The sequence below is a fragment of the Dysidea avara genome, chromosome 10 (genome assembly GCF_963678975.1).
Source record: "Dysidea avara chromosome 10, odDysAvar1.4, whole genome shotgun sequence".
NCBI lineage: Eukaryota > Metazoa > Porifera > Demospongiae > Dictyoceratida > Dysideidae > Dysidea > Dysidea avara.
Genome location: NC_089281.1, coordinates 20,984,275 through 21,001,392, shown reverse-complemented (window position 1 = coordinate 21,001,392; position 17,118 = coordinate 20,984,275). Strand labels below are relative to the sequence as shown.

Sequence of the window (17,118 nt, the reverse complement as noted above, 5' to 3'; positions counted from 1 at the left end):
GAGCTCAGCTGCAAACAAATCACCTATACAGAATTCAGCTACAAACAAATCACCATGTAGAGAGATCAGCTAGAAGAAGTTAACTTGTAAAGAGTTCAGCTACAAAGAAACCATCATTTAGAGAGTTCAGCTTCAAACAATTCACCTGTAGAGAGTTCAGCTACAAGCAAATCTCCCTGTAGAGAGATCAGCTAGAAGAAGTTATCTTGTAGATCGTTCAGCTACAAAGAAACCATCATGTAGAGAGTTCAGCTGCAAAGAAATCACCCTGTATAAAATTCTGCCACGAACAAATTACCCTGTAGAAAGATCAGTTAGAAGAAGTTACCTTGTAGAGAGTTCAGCTACAAAGAAACCATCATGTAGAGAGTTCAGCTGCAAAGAAATCACCCTGTATAAAATTCTGCCACGAACAAATTACCCTGTAGAAAGATCAGTTAGAAGAAGTTACCTTGTAGAGAGTTCAGCTACAAAGAAACCATTTTGTAAAGAGCTCAGCTGCAAACAAATCACCTGTACAGAATTCAGCTACGAACAAATCACCCTGTAGAGAGATCGGTTAGAAGAAGTTACCTTGTAGATAGTTCAGCTACAAATAAATCTCCCTGTAGAGAGATCAGCTAGAAGAAATTACCTTGTAGAGAGTTCAGCTACAAAGAAACCACCATGTAGAGGGTTCAGCTGCAAAGAAATCACCCTGTAGAAAATTCTGCCAGAAACAAATTGCCCTGTAGAAAGATCAGTTAGAAGAAGTTACCTTGTAGAGAGTTCAGCTACAAAGAAACCATTCTGTAAAGAGCTCAGCTGCAAACAAATCACCTGTACAGAATTCAGCTACAAACAAATCACCCTGCAGAGAGATCAGCTAGAAGAAGTTAACTTGTAGAGAGTTCAGCTACAAAGAAACCATCATTTAGAAAGTTCAGCTACAAACAAATCTCCCTGTAGAGAGATCAGCTAGAAGAAGTTACCTTGTAGAGAGTGAAGCTACAAACAAATCACCCTATTGAAAGATCAGCTAGAAGAAGTCACCTTGTAGAAAGTTCAGTTACAAAGAAACCACCATGTAGAGAGTTCAGCTACAAACTAGCCACCTTGTAGAGACATCAGCTAGAAAAGTTACCTTGTAGAGAGTTCAGCTACAAAGAAACCATTCTGTAAAGAGCTCAGCTGCAAACAAATCACCTGTACAGAATTCAGCTACGAACAAATCATCCCGTAGAGAGATCAGCTAGAAGAAGTTACCTTGTAGATAGTTCAGCTACAAACAAATCTCCCTGTAGAGAGATCAGCTAGAAGAAATTACCTTGTAGAGAGCTCAGCTACAAAGAAACCATTCTGTAAAGAGCTCAGCTGCAAACAAATCTCCCTGTAGAGAGATCAGCTAGAAGAAATTACCTTGTAGAGAGTTCAGCTACAAAGAAACCATCATGTAGAGAGTTCAGCTGCAAAGAAATCACCCTGTAGAAAATTCTGCCAGAAACAAATTCACCCTGTAGAAAGATCAGTTAGAAGAAGTTACCTTGTAGAGAGTGAAGCTACAAACAAATCACCCTATTGAAAGATCAGCTAGAAGAAGTCACCTTGTAGAAAGTTCAGTTACAAAGAAACCACCATGTAGAAAGTTCAGCTACAAACTAGTCACCTTGTAGAGACATCAGCTAGAAAAGTTACCTTGTAGAGAGTTCAGCTACAAAGAAACCATTCTGTAAAGAGCTCAGCTGCAAACAAATCACCTGTACAGAATTCAGCTACAAACAAATCACCCTGTAGAGAGATCAGCTAGAAGAAATTACCTTGTAGATAGTTCAGCTACAAACAAATCACCCTGTAGAAAGATCAGTTAGAAGAAGTTACTTTGTAGAGAGTTCAGCTACAAAGAAACCATTTTGTAAAGAGCTCAGCTGCAAACAAATCACCTGTACAGAATTCAGCTACGAACAAATCACCCTGTAGAGAGATCAGCTAGAAGAAGTTACCTTGTAGATAGTTCAGCTACAAAAAAATCTCCCTGTAGAGAGATCAGCTAGAAGAAATTACCTTGTAGAGAGTTCAGCTACAAAGAAACCATCATGTAGAGAGTTCAGCTGCAAAGAAATCACCACTGCCCAAATTTCAAAGCAATAGCTCTTTCCAATCTGAAGTTATCAATTGTCAAAGTTGGCAAATTGGATGTGTGTGGAAGACCCCTTTTCGCAAATCCGGTCACATATGTATTATATATATATATAATTTGTACATTTACTGATAAAATATTTAAAGTACATCTACTTCATCTTTTCTTCTTCCTGTAGTAAAGAAAAAAAACATAGGTTAAAAAAGTCCCAAAGCTGGCCATAGGCCGGCTTCGGGGTATACAAATACAAAAAGAAATGAAATCTAATCCAAAACAGCCAAGCTGTAAAAAAAGTGTGCAGCCCTCAGAAAGGCTATGGTGAAAAAAGATGTGAAATCTAAGGTGGCGGCCAAGAAATGGCTGTGATGGTAGGTTAATGGTAAAAAATTTAATAACGACAATTCAGGTGAATTTTTGTGCCGCTTCACAAAATTTACCTGAATTGTCATTATTAAAATTTTTACCATTAACCTACCATCACAGCCATTTCTTGGCCGCCACCTTGGATTTCACATCTTTTTTCACCATAGCCTTTCTGAGGGCCGCACACTTTTTTTACAGCTTGGCTGTTTTGGATTAGATCTTGTTTATCACGAAGGATTTCACCAAGAAATGGAGTCAAATATTCTTACACACTGGCATGGCGACTATTAACTACTCTCACAACGTGGTGATTCCGTGTTACACTCACCACAATTATTTATTAGGCATATGCGCCTAACAGATAGTATGATTTTTACAAAAAGTTTTCTCCGAAAATTACAAGCGCATGCGCTTAACAACCCGACTTTACAGTATGTATTTGAAATTAATTTTGTTCTAGCTTTGATCATGAGCACTTTGCTATTCCTGTAGAACAGTAAGTAAACCAGGTAAAAGCAAACCTCAAAGCAGCCATAGACCAGCTTTGACCAGGGCTGGCAAACAATAAAACAAAGACCATAACAGCTAAGTTGTGAAAAAAAGAGTGTGACTTTCAAAGGGTGGAATAATAGTGAGGTCAAAGGTGATAGTCAAGAAATGGTTGCAACATTGCTTAGCCAGATCTTCAGAGAGGGGGATACACCTACCCACATCATGCAAACTAAGTAATGTCTACATATGTTTGTTTTTAAGAGCTGTTTAAATATCTATCTAATATAATGAAGCAGTTATTCAATCATGGCTATAGACTGAAGTACAGTAGGACTTCCATTATCTGAACACCTGTGCCAATTCAATCATATAAAGTGTTCAGATAAGTGAAATATACGTACTGGTACCAGTGCGTATATCTCATTTACATTTTGAGTCAGTGCGATATGTGATATATATGCACTGGCTTTCCTTTGATCTGAGGTGTGAAAGTGGTACATATATATATATATCAGCCTTTTCACAATTTCCTTCTGTGTTTGTACACAACTCTTTATATTCCAGCTGTTACTCTGAGATGTAGTGTAATTCAGCATCCAACTCATCTTGTAATTCACCAACAGTAATGGAACAATTTTTGTCCATCACTCAACCGTACTTCATGTTATTGCTCATAACCAATTTTATGACATGGTAAAATTTCCTAAGGTGTGATTATCTCAATATCTCCTTCTTCTCTACCTTAATTATTTCAATCATTTTATACCATGCAGTAAGTTTCATAGATGCTGTGTAAGTTGTATGCACCATGTGACATATATACACTTGTTAAATGATTTCTATCCCCATGTTATGTTTTTACTTTTTCGTAACATGATTGCGACTGGTGAACCCACGGGATACTACACTAAAAGAAAAAAGAATAGTACCAGAATTTCACGTGAATGTACCGTATATGACCGTATTAAAGCCGGGCTCAAATACACGCAGGGGCTCAAATATACGCCGGGTACCACTAGGAGACTGTCATAATAAACGCCGGGGTGCTAATGATATGTACTGAAAGGGGTTCTAAACTCGTGTCAGCTGCTAACTATACAGTGATGTCTCGTCACCAGTCTTATGTCTTGTCTTGTTCGACTATGCCTTCTCTTCTGGTGATGGCCATAGCGTATTTATCGTGGTCATTGTCATCTTTCCACCAGACTTCCAATGTTTCACCCAGCAGAGGAGTCCAAATGGGTTTATGTACGTGATGGGCTATGGATTTCGTATTTCGTAGGTACTTGTACTGACACCTGTCATTCTCAATGAGTGGCTAGTAAGAAATAAACGCCGGGGTCCAAATTAACGCCGGTCTCGTTTAAACGCTGGGTCAAAAATGATTTATAGGAAATAAACGCCCGGGCTTCTATACGGTCATATACGGTACACCCCAAACTATCAATTACTGATAAGTGGTGAGTGGCCAGTTTTGCTTTGTTTTCAGCTATGCTCAACCCGTTACACAGCGTTACAAATGAAGAACAGTATGAGAAGTGCCTTGGTATGGCTGCATCTTGTCTAGCTTGGGTGACTTCATTTTCAATACGCTCTTAACCTCAGTGCTAAAAAGTTCAACTCATTACTGACTCCATTAATGGCTGTGACATTACTATATTTATCGTGCCTGTGACAGCCTTTGCAATCAATCCAGTACAGTCACTACGGAAAATATGGAAAATTCCCCTTACAAACATAGGAAAGCCATTGGTATATGCTAGATGCTAAATGACTTTGATCATGAATGTACCGTATGTGTGTGCCAACTACAACTTAATAAAAGAAATTTTCTTCCATTGTTGTTTGCAGAACAACCAGTCAATTAATTGTGGGCAAAGGTGATTCATTCTAATGAAAATCATTTAATTTTAATGTAATTGCATGGCAAATTTAATTGCCAAGGTGACAGAGTCTATTGCAAACTAGGTGACACTAACACACACAAACACACTACATTACAATTGCAAAGGTGATGAATTAAACTACAATAGCCAGTGTTGCTATGCAACTGCAATCCCTAGTACATGCATATGAATCCACTCTACTGTGTAGCTACCATACAGCTAGGTGCGTACCTGGAGTCATTTGAATTCTTGATGTGCTAATTCATGCAGTAGTACATTTTAGGCTTGCATGCAATGTTGTTACTGTATCATTAGAAATTTATGATTCCTGGTTGTTATTGTTATATACGTAGCTATGACTTTTGTTTATGCACACATTCATTGTACTTAACTGTTACATGATATCATTTTTGTATTAATCATTATAGGAGGAATATTATAGAAATATTCAAAACTTGCTTTCTAACGTAACAAACCAATCACAACATGGTTAGTGATTTATGTCATATATGTGACCCAATCTTGGAAAACCATCCTTTTTGGCACATTTGTCAATTTTCTCTTTTGTAGCTAAAATGAGGCACTGGATGTTTATCCATCTTGTGTCAAAATTTCAGCTTGATATCTTGAAGGGTTCCAGAGATATGGTCAATGTACTGTCTAATACGTTACAACATAACTTTTGATATTAATCCATTGAATTCTGTGAGTGATTAAGTGTGACAAATGGTGACAAATCACTTTGTTTACAGATGATTCCATTCTTACTGTCTAAAAATATTATAAAGAGACTTCTGATAGTTAAATCTAGTGTTGCTGGTCTTTTTTTTCAATTTAATTCCATGTATCATGTATCATTGTCTAAGACTTAGTTTTAACCATTATAGCACCTGAACAAATCACCCCATTTGTAAGTTAATTGGTGTCCCACGCATGGCAAAATCACTACATGGTCAGATAAAATCGTCCATATCTCCTAGCAGAAAGAAGCTTTGGTTGTGAAATTTCACAGCAAGAAGGTTTAATAGTTGCTTTATCCAAATATGCAAAAAAATAAATTTTAAAAATGTGACTGTCTCTGGGAAAACCGGTCTTATCGCCCATTTAAAAGTATCGAGAAACGTCGGTTTTAAATATTCAGTGTGTTGTAGCTGGCCAATGATGGTAGCTACGCATACCAAATTTTCACACGTTTCACAACAATTTTTTACCTTCCTGATCATCCACTGAAGAAGTAGTCAACAGCTAAGTTTCCTGCCATTTTAGATAGTTTTTAAATCGAGGTTGTCTGTATCAGGCGAGCCCCAGAAGGGTGGGAGGCGGGGGCCCTGGAAGGCGGGCAAGATGGTGTTCAAAAATTGAAAAGAAACGTGCTGGGATGAATCAGGCCAAGTTATAGGCCATTCAGTGCTCAGAACTGGCTAGAATGAAAGGAAATTTACAGCACAGGTCATTGTCCAACACCACGGAGCTGTACAGCCACACACAGCCATCTCCAGGTTGGCCAGGGCTCCATCAAGATCCCAGACCACTTGTACGGCTCGCCACTGTGCTCTAAAAAAGCAGCCAGCAAAAGCAGACCACTTTACTCTAGTCGACTGTGGCAGTGAAACTTGATAGTGCATTCATTAAGCTTTGTGTTTGTGTGAAAAAATCAAACTTCCTGTCTTGGGCGATAAGAACGGTTTTCGTAGATCCAGTCACAAATATTGCTGAAATTTTCAATTGAGTTTTCCTGCAAATTTTGCATGTGCCCAAAAAGATGGTTTTCCAAAATTGGGTCACATATTTATTGTTTGATGTGTTAAATGTTACAGGTACTAATCAGGGTTATCATAGTAATAGTGTACATCAAACATGTTCAGTACAACGACCTGTATATCAACTTCAGTTAGGAACTCCATCTCATCCCATAATGTCTTATCCTCCACATCAAGGATGGACTACACTCCAGGCTCAGCCAAGGCAGTTTCAACAAACTCAAGAACGAGGACCATTTGCTCCTGTTGGTGGTAGTGGATTGGATGCAAAGTGGCCTTATTTTGGTGGTACTATTTCTCATCCAGTAGCGACTGTCAATACTTTTCCTAACATTAACATTATGACTGCTGTCACTACCACTGCTCCAGTGATGCCACCTTTGTTTCCCATACATTCAGCACTTTCACAGTCAATGGCAATAAGTAGTAGTTTGATGACAGTTAGCTATTCTTCTGATCAACAAAGTTCTCCTTGTGTTTCCTCAATTAGTTGTCCTTCAATAATACAGGTATGGTAATTTAATTTTTCATATTATGTACTAGCAGGCTGAACTGCATATAACATTGATTTATGGTTTCATAGACCTTCTGTGCTGGTCACTGTAAGACTCTAATAACAAAATGACTGACTGCACTGGTTAGGTAAAACTAAGCCCAAGCAAGTCTTCAGATTGACCCAAAATGCTTTCAGCAACTTGCTACAGAATTTTTTTTTTAAATTATTAAACAGAATTTTCTACTGACTGACTGAGTAACTGACTGACTGAGTAACTGACTGACTGATGCCTTCAGACAAGCATAACTCAATAATGGCTTAGGCTACAGGCTTGATTTTTTTTACTGCTTGACATTGCTTCAGCTGGACAAGTGCCTTTTGGCATACACAGTTCGTACAATGCATTCTTCATAGACTTACCAGTGTCCTCCTTTGTGTCCCATTCAAATTTGCTGACAGTGAAAAGTGTCAATTTGGCGGTAGTGCATGATGGCTTCCCTTCGTAATGGAAGGGAAGCCATCATGAAATAAATAGGTTAGTAACTTATGGGTTAGTAATGAAATAGGTTAGTAACTTACAGTCCTAAGTACTTAATATAATAACTTACTGTCCCAATAGCGAAATTAGTTGGCTTAACTTAGTACAAAAATGATAACAATATACTGTAAACTCCATCCCACAATCACAAGTTTTCTAACATTGCGTGTTGAAGCATAGTAACATATTAATGACATTTTAATGTACGGACAACATTTTGATGGCTATTAGCCCATGCTATTAAAACCACGATCGATCTTCAGATGCTACTGTATAAAACAAATGGGATGAGTTCTCGTTAGTTCTTTCACCTATTAGGTGAGTGCGCCCCAAGCGATATATATCACTTATACCATAGCTGCTTGGGATTTTGCTGACATATATACCCGCAGCCCTCAGGCCTGTGGCCCTCGGACTTTGGGTGTATATATCAGCAAAATTCATTGCAGCTATGGTATAACTATTACATATGCACTGGCTTTCCTTTGATCTGAGGTGTGAAAGTGGTACATATATATATCAGCCTTTTCACAATTTCCTTCTGTGTTTGTACACAATTCTTTATATTCCAGCTGTTACTCTGAGATATGGTGTAATTCAACATTCAACTCATCTTGTAATTCACTAACAGTAATGAAACAATTTTTGTCCATCACTCAACTATACTTCGTGTTATTGCTCACAACCAATTTTATGACACAATAAAAATTCCTAAGGTGTGATTATCTCAATGTCTCCTCCTTCTCCACCTTAATTATTTCTTAAAACATCAATCATTTTATACCATGCATTAAGTTTCATAGATGCTGTGTAAGTTGTATGCATCATGTGACGTATATACACTTGTTAAATGTTTTCAATTCCCATGTGTTGTTTTTACCTTTTTGTAACACGATTGCGACTGGTCAACCCACGGGACACCGTACCAAAAGAAAAAAGAATAGTACTAGAATTTCACGTGAATGCACACCCCCAGCTATCAATTACTGATGAGTGGTGAGTAGCCAGTTTGCTTTGTTTTCAGCTATGCTCAACCTGTTACACAGCATTACAAATGAAGAACGGTATGAAAAGCGCCTTGGCATGGCTGCATCTTGTCTAGCTTAGGTGACTTCATTTTCAATGTGCTCTTAATTTCATGCAGTGCTAAAAAGTTCAACTGATTAATGACTCTATTAACAGCTGTTACTCACGTGACATTACTATATTTATCATGCCTGTGACAGCCTTTGCAATCAATCAAGTACAGTCACTTTGAAAATATGCAAAATTCCACTTAAAAATGTGGGAAAGCCATTGGTATACGCTAGACACTAAATGACTTTATACGATCATGAATGTACCGTATGTGTGTGTGCCAACTACAACTTAATAAAAGAAATTTTCTTCCATTGTTGTTTGCAGAACAACCAGTCAATTAATTGTGGGCAAAGGTGATTAATTCTAATGAAAATCATTTAATTTTAATGTAATTGCATGGCAAATTTAATTGCCAAGGTGACAGAGTCTATTGCAAACTAGGTGACACTAACACACACAAACACACTACATTACAATTGCAAAGGTGATGAATTAAACTACAATAGCCAGTGTTGCCATGCAACTGCAATCCCTAGTACATGCATATGAATCCACTCTACTGTGTAGCTACCATACAGCTAGGTGCGTACCTGGAGTCATTTGAATTCTTGATGTGCTAATTCATGCAGTAGTACATTTTAGGGTTGTATGCAATGTTTTTACTGTATTATTAGAAATTTATGATTCCTGGTTGTTATTGTTATCATGAACCACGATAGTGGGTTCATAATAGGGATCGCAGTGGAATTTTTGAAAATCCTAATAGAACAGTCACCTAAAACCAGCCTTAGAAAGCAGACTCGAGCATAAAACAACTCTCAGAAGGCTTATTATCAAACACTGAACTCAGACAAATGGAGTAAAAATGGTCTAGACGAGATTTAGAAACATTCAAAAACTGCGAATTTTATGTGAATTATTCATATTATTATTCATAATATTATTATTTTGTTTCACTCGTGTACAGCCCAAGGCTTCCATTTTTCGCGATAAAAACTACACAGCCTTACTCACTGAGTCCTTCCGCATGTCCATGACCCATTAATTAACCTGTACTTCACAGATCGCTAACCGGCCTCCACCTTGATAAATTTCTAAGTTCTTCTTCGCCTTTGCCTGCTGTTCCGTATACGGAAGAAGCCACAGAATAACATATAGGGATCGCTGAAAAAAGCCACAAAACAAGAAGGGATCGCTGGGGTGGTAATGTAGACCACAAATCCCTATTTTGACTCTCTAGAAGGGATCGCTGGGGTGGTAATGTAAACCACAAATCCCTATTTTGACTCTCTATAAATGTTCCATTTGAGTATAAAGAGTCAAAATAGGGATTTGTGGTTTACATTACCACCCCAGCGATCCCTTCTTGTTTTGTGGCTTTTTTCAGCAATCCCTATTTCTTATTTTAAATTTTTAATATGTCTATATATATGTAGCTATGACTTTTGTTTATGCACACATTCATTGTACTTATCTGTTACATGATACCATTTTTGTATTAATCATTATAGGAGGAATATTATAGAAGTATTCAAAACTTGCTTTCTATGGAAACAAATCAGTCACAACATGGTTAGTGATTTTTGTCATATATTTATTGTTTGATGTGTTAAATGTTACAGGTACTAATCAGGGACATCATAGTAATAGTGTACATCAAACATGTTCAGTACAACAACCAGTATATCCACTTCAGTTAGGAGCTCCATCTCATCCCATAATGTCTTATCCTCCACATCAAGGATGGACTACACTCCAGGCTCAGCCAAAGCAGTTTCAACAAACTCAAGAACGAGGACCATTTGCTCCTGTTGGTGGTAGTGGATTGGATGCAAAGTGGCCTTATTTTGGTGGTACTATTTCTCATCCAGTAGCGACTGTCAATACTTTTCCTAACATTAACATTATGACTGCTGTCACTACCACTGCTCCAGTGATGCCACCTTTGTTTCCCATACATTCAGCACTTTCACAGTCAATGGCAATAAGTAGTAGTTTGATGACAGTTAGCTATTCTTCTGATCAGCAAAGTTCTCCTTATGTTTCCTCAATTAGTTGTCCTTCAATAATACAGGTATGGTAATTTAATTTTTCATATTATGTACTAGCAGGCTGAACTGCATATAACATTGATTTATGGTTTCACAGACCTTCTGTGCTGGTCACTGTAAGACTCTAATAACAAAATGACTGACTGCACTGGTTAGGTAAAACTAAGCCCAAGCAAGTCTTCAGATTGACCTGAAATGCTTTCAACAAGTTTTTTTTTAAATTATTAAACGGAATTTTCTACTGACTGACTGAGTAACTGACTGAGTAACTGACTGACTGATGCCTTCAGACAAGCGTAACTCGATAATGGCTAAGGGCTTGATGTTTTTACTGCTTGACATCGCTTCAGCTGGACATGTGCCTTTTGGCATACACAGCATGTGCAATGCATTCTTCATGGACTTACCAGTGTCCTCCTTTGTGTCCCATTCATCTTTGCTGACAGTGAAAAGTGTCAATTTGGCAGTAGTGCATGATGGCTTCCCTTTGTAATGGAAATTGTCCATATTATTCATAGTGGCTACTTTGATTGCAGAGGTGCTTTTTGAACAGTTCTTGATTCGTACTGCTGTGCACGGGTTGAACATAGCTGACAACAAAGTGTAATCAAGAGTTCATAATATAGTAGTATGAACTCTTGGCATAATGGATACTTCACTTTTCAGACAATAATTGATAGCTGGGACGCACGGCACCATTTTTTCTTTTGATGCGGTATGTGTGGGTTCACCAGTCATAATAATTTTATTTTCCAAAAAAAGTTAACAAACAAGTACACAAAAAAATTGGAATTTTCAACTAGAATAGGGACCATAGCACATTGATTAAAAAGTACTGAAACAAGCTGGAGTAGTGCCTGATATGAAGTCACAGTAGAACAATAAGAAGTGTTATATCCCTACTGTGCTCAAGATGCCATAATGGAAATGCACAGTAGGGGATATAACACTTCTTATTGTTTTACTGTGATTTAGTATTGTGCACTACTCCAGCTTGTTTCAGTACTTTTTATTGATATGCTATGGTCCCTACTCTAGTTGAAAATTCCAAAAAAAAATTTGTGTACTTGTCAACTTATTATTATTATGTCTTCAGACTAGTGTAATCTCTAAGGATATGGGCTAGATTTTTTCACTGCTATGTATGTACGTAGGTGTCACCTCAACCCTACAAGTGCTTTTTGGCATACTGCAGTATGTACAATGCATGCATCGTTAGCTTTGTCCTCTTTTTTTTTAGCTGACAGCGCTAGGTATAAATTTGCGGCAATTCATCATGACTTCCCTCAGTTCCTTGTGGCTGTGCTGACTAGCTATCATGTTTATTATCTCTATTTTGTGTATGTGCTGGCCATGGATTGATTGCAGAGTTTCTTATACGGTTCTTCATTTGTAATGCTGTGCAATTTGCTGAGCATAGCTGAATACAAAATGTAATGGCCATTTCACTTCTCAGTAAATGATGGTTGAGGAGTGCGTTTAGATGCAAAATTAATTCTACGTATAGTCTGTTTGCGTTCACCTCTGAGCCCTCATTTTTGTTAGTTTCATGGGCTAGCTGCTCAACCATTTACTAGTGCTGTGAAGCCCTTTAAATGCTGGAACTGTTTCTCAAAAAAGCACTTTGATACGGGCAAGAACAAGCGAGTTATGAGGCTTTAAAAATATCCCATACATTTGGTATAGACAATTCAGGCACACAAACATGTTTGCAACATGAAAATAGTACAAAACCATTAGGAGTGAACACACTTTCACCTCTTTGATATCACCGTATTTGGCAGGAGCTCAGGTGAACATGAACCAACTATAATGCCATTTTTTTCTTTGAATGTGGTGTGGGTAGGAGATTATGTTTCAAACAGAAACAAACTAGGCACAAGAAAAAATTAGGATTTTAAGTTTGATTAGGGATTATAGGATTGGAAAGTAGTGAAATGGGAGATTGTCTGTGCGTAGGTAATTATTGACGTCACCTCAGGTTTTTAAATCCTCGAAGATGCCTATTATGAGTGTCTAATTATTTAGACAATGGCATAGAAGCAGTGAGTTAGTATAGAGTGTTCCCATTGTAACCACCGAGGATATTTCAGAAGCAAAAGATGTGAGGTTGTGCAATTAAGCCATGGAGCATGATTAAAGGTTTGTGAAGTAGATAAAAAGTCTATTTGAGGCATTATAGCAAGATAAGTGTGAATGGCAGCAAATGTGAATAGCCAGTGCCAGCATGGCTGTCTAGGTCTACAGAGGCACTTTAATATGTTGAAGGCCACAAACTGAATTAATAGCTTTTTAAATTAACCAGTTACCACAATGGTCTAATCTCCACTGAGCTAGCCACAAACAGGTTGTATATACCTGAGTGTAATTTCTTTCTTACAATCTGTCCACAAGAAGCTAATTGGATTATTGTGGGCCACATTGTGGTTGTAAACAACTGTCAGGTGTCATCTTACCAGTAAGACACCTGATACCAGATTTCTTTGTAACTAAGAGACCTCCACACATCAAAGGAAATGCTACATGCCATCTAGAAAAAAAGCTTAGCACAAGGAGGGAGCCTAAAGGGGAAAAGAGATTTAGTGGAAAGGCGAAATTGGTGGAAACAGCTAAATTGTCATTTCCAGATTATGAACAACCTAAGAGCACTATACATAAGTAGCATGAAGACTCGCATGTTTGCTAGTACTGTTAACACAACATAGCTAGCTAGAACTCACCAAAATTCTCTTGAAGCACCAAATTTCTCCAGTGCATAACTTGCAGCATAGCTTCATTAGATATAATAATCCTTGAGCTGTTCTTAAACTGTATGTTCAGGTGTTGTTTGTTACAATAAGCACCTAACCAAAGTACATCATTACACATAACTGTCTGCTAGAATGTTCTTTAAAGTTCTCATGAAATTAATTGCCACTCTGTGTTGTAAACGTGCATATCATTATTGTCTTCTTTCAATGACGTGATAATGTTGGCTAGGTGCTTATTGTAACATGACCTTCAAATACAGTGTGCCGTAAGGTGACAGATTAATGAGGCTATAGTTTAAGAGAAGATCAAGGACTATTTATTATGCCTAATGTTGTGGTTATGATGCTAAGATGCTAGTTTTACACTGGAGAATCGGCACTCCAAAGAGCATGCGCTTCAATTGTGGTGAGTTCTAGTTAGCCACTAGGCCTGTGCCTAATGTGCCGGCATAATTGTGAGAATAATTCCAGAATAATAGGACTGTTACAGGAATAGTTTTAGAATTATCGGACATTCATGGGAATAATCGGTGGGGGTGCCTATTCTTGATTAGCTAAAAGAAAGTACTAAACTACTAAGAATGATAGATAGCTGGCATTATTATATGAGTGCTGACCGAAAGGAGCTGAAGAACCTCTAAAAGATCGATATACTCTAATAGAACGTTCAAATACTCTAATAGAGCAGTCAGATCGTTTCATGTTAACAGTCTGCAGACAGCATCAGGGATTTAACTGCACGATATCGATTATCTGCAATTCTGAAACTTGTGCATCTTATACCACTGTATCTTCTTTAAGTCAACAAACATATTGATATCACTATCCACTAAACTTAGCATGTAGGTATAGCTACAGCTTTAATACACTGATAATTGAAAACTCTTTTTGTTATACTCCTGATAGCTATTTTACGTCTGTTGTAATGGCTATAACCGTTATGTGTAAGGTGGAATGTTTCATTTATGGCTAGCTATTAATTAATTAATTCTGACAAAACTACATCTTGAGAATTAAGTGACTATAGCTACAGAAACTAAGTGAACATTATTATGGAATAATAGGCTTGATAACAGAATAAAAAAAGAATAATAGGAGAAAATTCTGGAAAGAATAATAGGTAAAATTTTGGGCATATTAGGCTCAGGCCTATTAGCCACATTGTGTTTAACAGTACTAGCTAACAGTTATTGAATCTTCATGCTACTTATGTATAGTGCTCTTAGGCTGTCCATAATCTGGAAATGACCATTTAGCCGTTTCTACCAATTCCGCTGTTTCCACCATTCCGTTAAATCTCCTTTCCTGCCTAAAAGGTTGCTGTTTATCTGTTTGGTAGTTCGTTTATTAATTACCACTTGGTTGCTAGGTGATAATGCATTTTTACAGCCTAGGGGAATGACCATGAAATGAATGCTCTGTAGTGACTTCCCCCTCTACCCACTAACAGATAGCAATAACAGCATTACTTGTATTTAAGTTAGTCACTTCAACATAATAGCATGTTATTCTTAGTTACAGACATTTCTGAGATACAGACAGTAGTATGTACCAGACTGCCCGGATAAGAGAGGTTTCACTGTACTTTGAAACTGAAAACACTACATGATGCATAGATACGTATGAAGTTTGGGAAGTTATTGCAATTAAAATCCTGATTAATAAATTTGACTGTATCAAACAGTACAGTAGTACTGTTTAAGTAGGGATTCTCCCAAAAATGACACGTGCCACCTAAGATGCTGCGTTTAAAAATCATCCTAGAGTCATCTTACGCCACAAAAATCACCTTTACGGAATAATATTAGTCCATCTAACATGAAATACAGCATTAAAAACAAGAAAACACTTACCAGTGACCAGATATAGAATTTTTTTAAATCTCCAAAACTTGAAATTTCATCTCACACACACACACTGACCACAGTTGCAAGCCTAGAGCCCAAACGAAGCAGCGCACAGTCATAAATTTACACCACAACAACAAACTCACTGGTGTGATGTGCCTTTTGGGGTTCCAACAAGTATATACCCTGTGTGCCTTGTCTTTCCTTTTATCTTCAATCAGGTTGGTTGTCTTCTTCTTCAAGCATCAAAACCATATCGAGGCATTAATTTTCCATATCAACACTTTTCTGTAGACACCACAAAATTATTTCAGAAAGCACTTTTGCTGAAAGAGTGGGGCATTTATAATTTCAAGTGTTGCACATGAAACATTAAGACTGGTGAGTTGTCACTTTGACTTTTGCCAATGCCTGGACTGTAATTGACAAAGAGATTTTGTTACTAAATAGACGGACTGATACTTGATGGCTCATTCCTCTGAACACACTGATTTAGCCACTCAGTGCCAGATGGCAAGATCAGCGAGTGATTAGATAGTACTCGAGAGGAAATTGTATATTACTTCATACTGTTAATTCTGCATCTGAGCGCACTCCCCAACCATTAATTACTGAGCTCCAGACAACTGAAAGGGCCTGTTCGTTCGAACAACTTCCGGCCCGGGTGAGTTGTTATGTGTGTGTTTCTTATTTGCTACAGCTAGCTATTATATAGTACAACAAAAAAGTGAACAAACTAGTACTTTAAAAATTGTTAATTTTAAATTGAAGTAGGGGTCTATGCAATACAAATAGTGAAACAAGAGATGAATGATGGTATTACACAGCATACAGTACCACCCAGAGGTAATGTTACAATCCCTCGCAAGTGCTCAAATCCAGGCCACGACTCAACACAATGCATGACTGGCACGTGTGAAGGCACACGGCTACTGGAGCAGCCACACGATGGAGTTTGCATGTCGTGGCTACACGTGGTGAATTAGTTAGCACACACATGCCAAAGAAATTGCTGGTAGAAAATTAGCCACACGAGTATCAACTGCTCGCGAGTGTAACGTTACCTCTGGGCAGTACTGTAGCCTGGTGGAAAAGTCCCTACTTTGACATTGAACAAAATTATAGCAAATGTGCCAAAGTAGGGACTTTTCCACCAAGCTATGCTGTAATACCATCATTCATATCTTGTTTCACTACTTTTTATTGCATAGATCCCTACTTCAATTTTAAATTAACAATTTTTAAAATACTAATACAAAATAGGATGTCTTATTTTTGTATTAGTTTGATAAATAGCAAGTCAGCTTTGTACATAAACAGCAGTAATTAAGGCACAGTTTTTCCCAAAGTAAACAAGAAACAGATATGTTGTTCTTTTAATTAGCTTTATTTCACTGAATAATTGTGAATAGGTTCTTAATTTTACAGAATGCTCCAGAGTTAAACACTAGGAGAATGCCAAGTACAGAATCTGCACCAATCAGTAATAGATCCATAATTCATCCCCCCCCAACAATACTACCACAAGTATCCAGAGTGTCTATTATTGCTAGATCATCTAAAAATGGAGGGCAGTCAGCTGATAGTGTATCATCTAGTTGTGCCTCAAGGTATGTATAGTATGTTAATTTTGCAATGTAATTCATTGTACAGTACAGTAGTACTGTATATTAAGGATCATGGATTGTCACAAAAAATGTTGACCAGAAACCAGCCTCACAATACCTTTGGTGGCTGGT

At 37.6% G+C, this 17,118-nt stretch overlaps 1 protein-coding gene across 3 annotated transcripts in view; it reads left to right on the top strand.

The window, feature by feature from the left end:
• LOC136267913 (protein NLRC5-like) overlaps positions 1-17,118 on the top strand; it is a 54,658-nt gene that overhangs the window by 18,081 nt on the left and 19,459 nt on the right. Inside the window, exons 4-8 of one of the 3 annotated variants that reach the window (XM_066063098.1) lie at positions 5,286-5,346; positions 6,675-7,126; positions 10,243-10,303; positions 10,354-10,805; positions 16,808-16,989. In XM_066063098.1, coding sequence (XP_065919170.1) covers positions 5,286-5,346; positions 6,675-7,126; positions 10,243-10,303; positions 10,354-10,805; positions 16,808-16,989 — 1,208 coding nt within the window. Of the gene's footprint in view, positions 1-5,285; positions 5,347-6,674; positions 7,127-8,175; positions 8,648-10,242; positions 10,304-10,353; positions 10,806-13,836; positions 16,044-16,807; positions 16,990-17,118 lie in introns of those variants that run through there. The other 2 variants (XM_066063099.1, XM_066063100.1) reach the window with 2 other exon arrangements.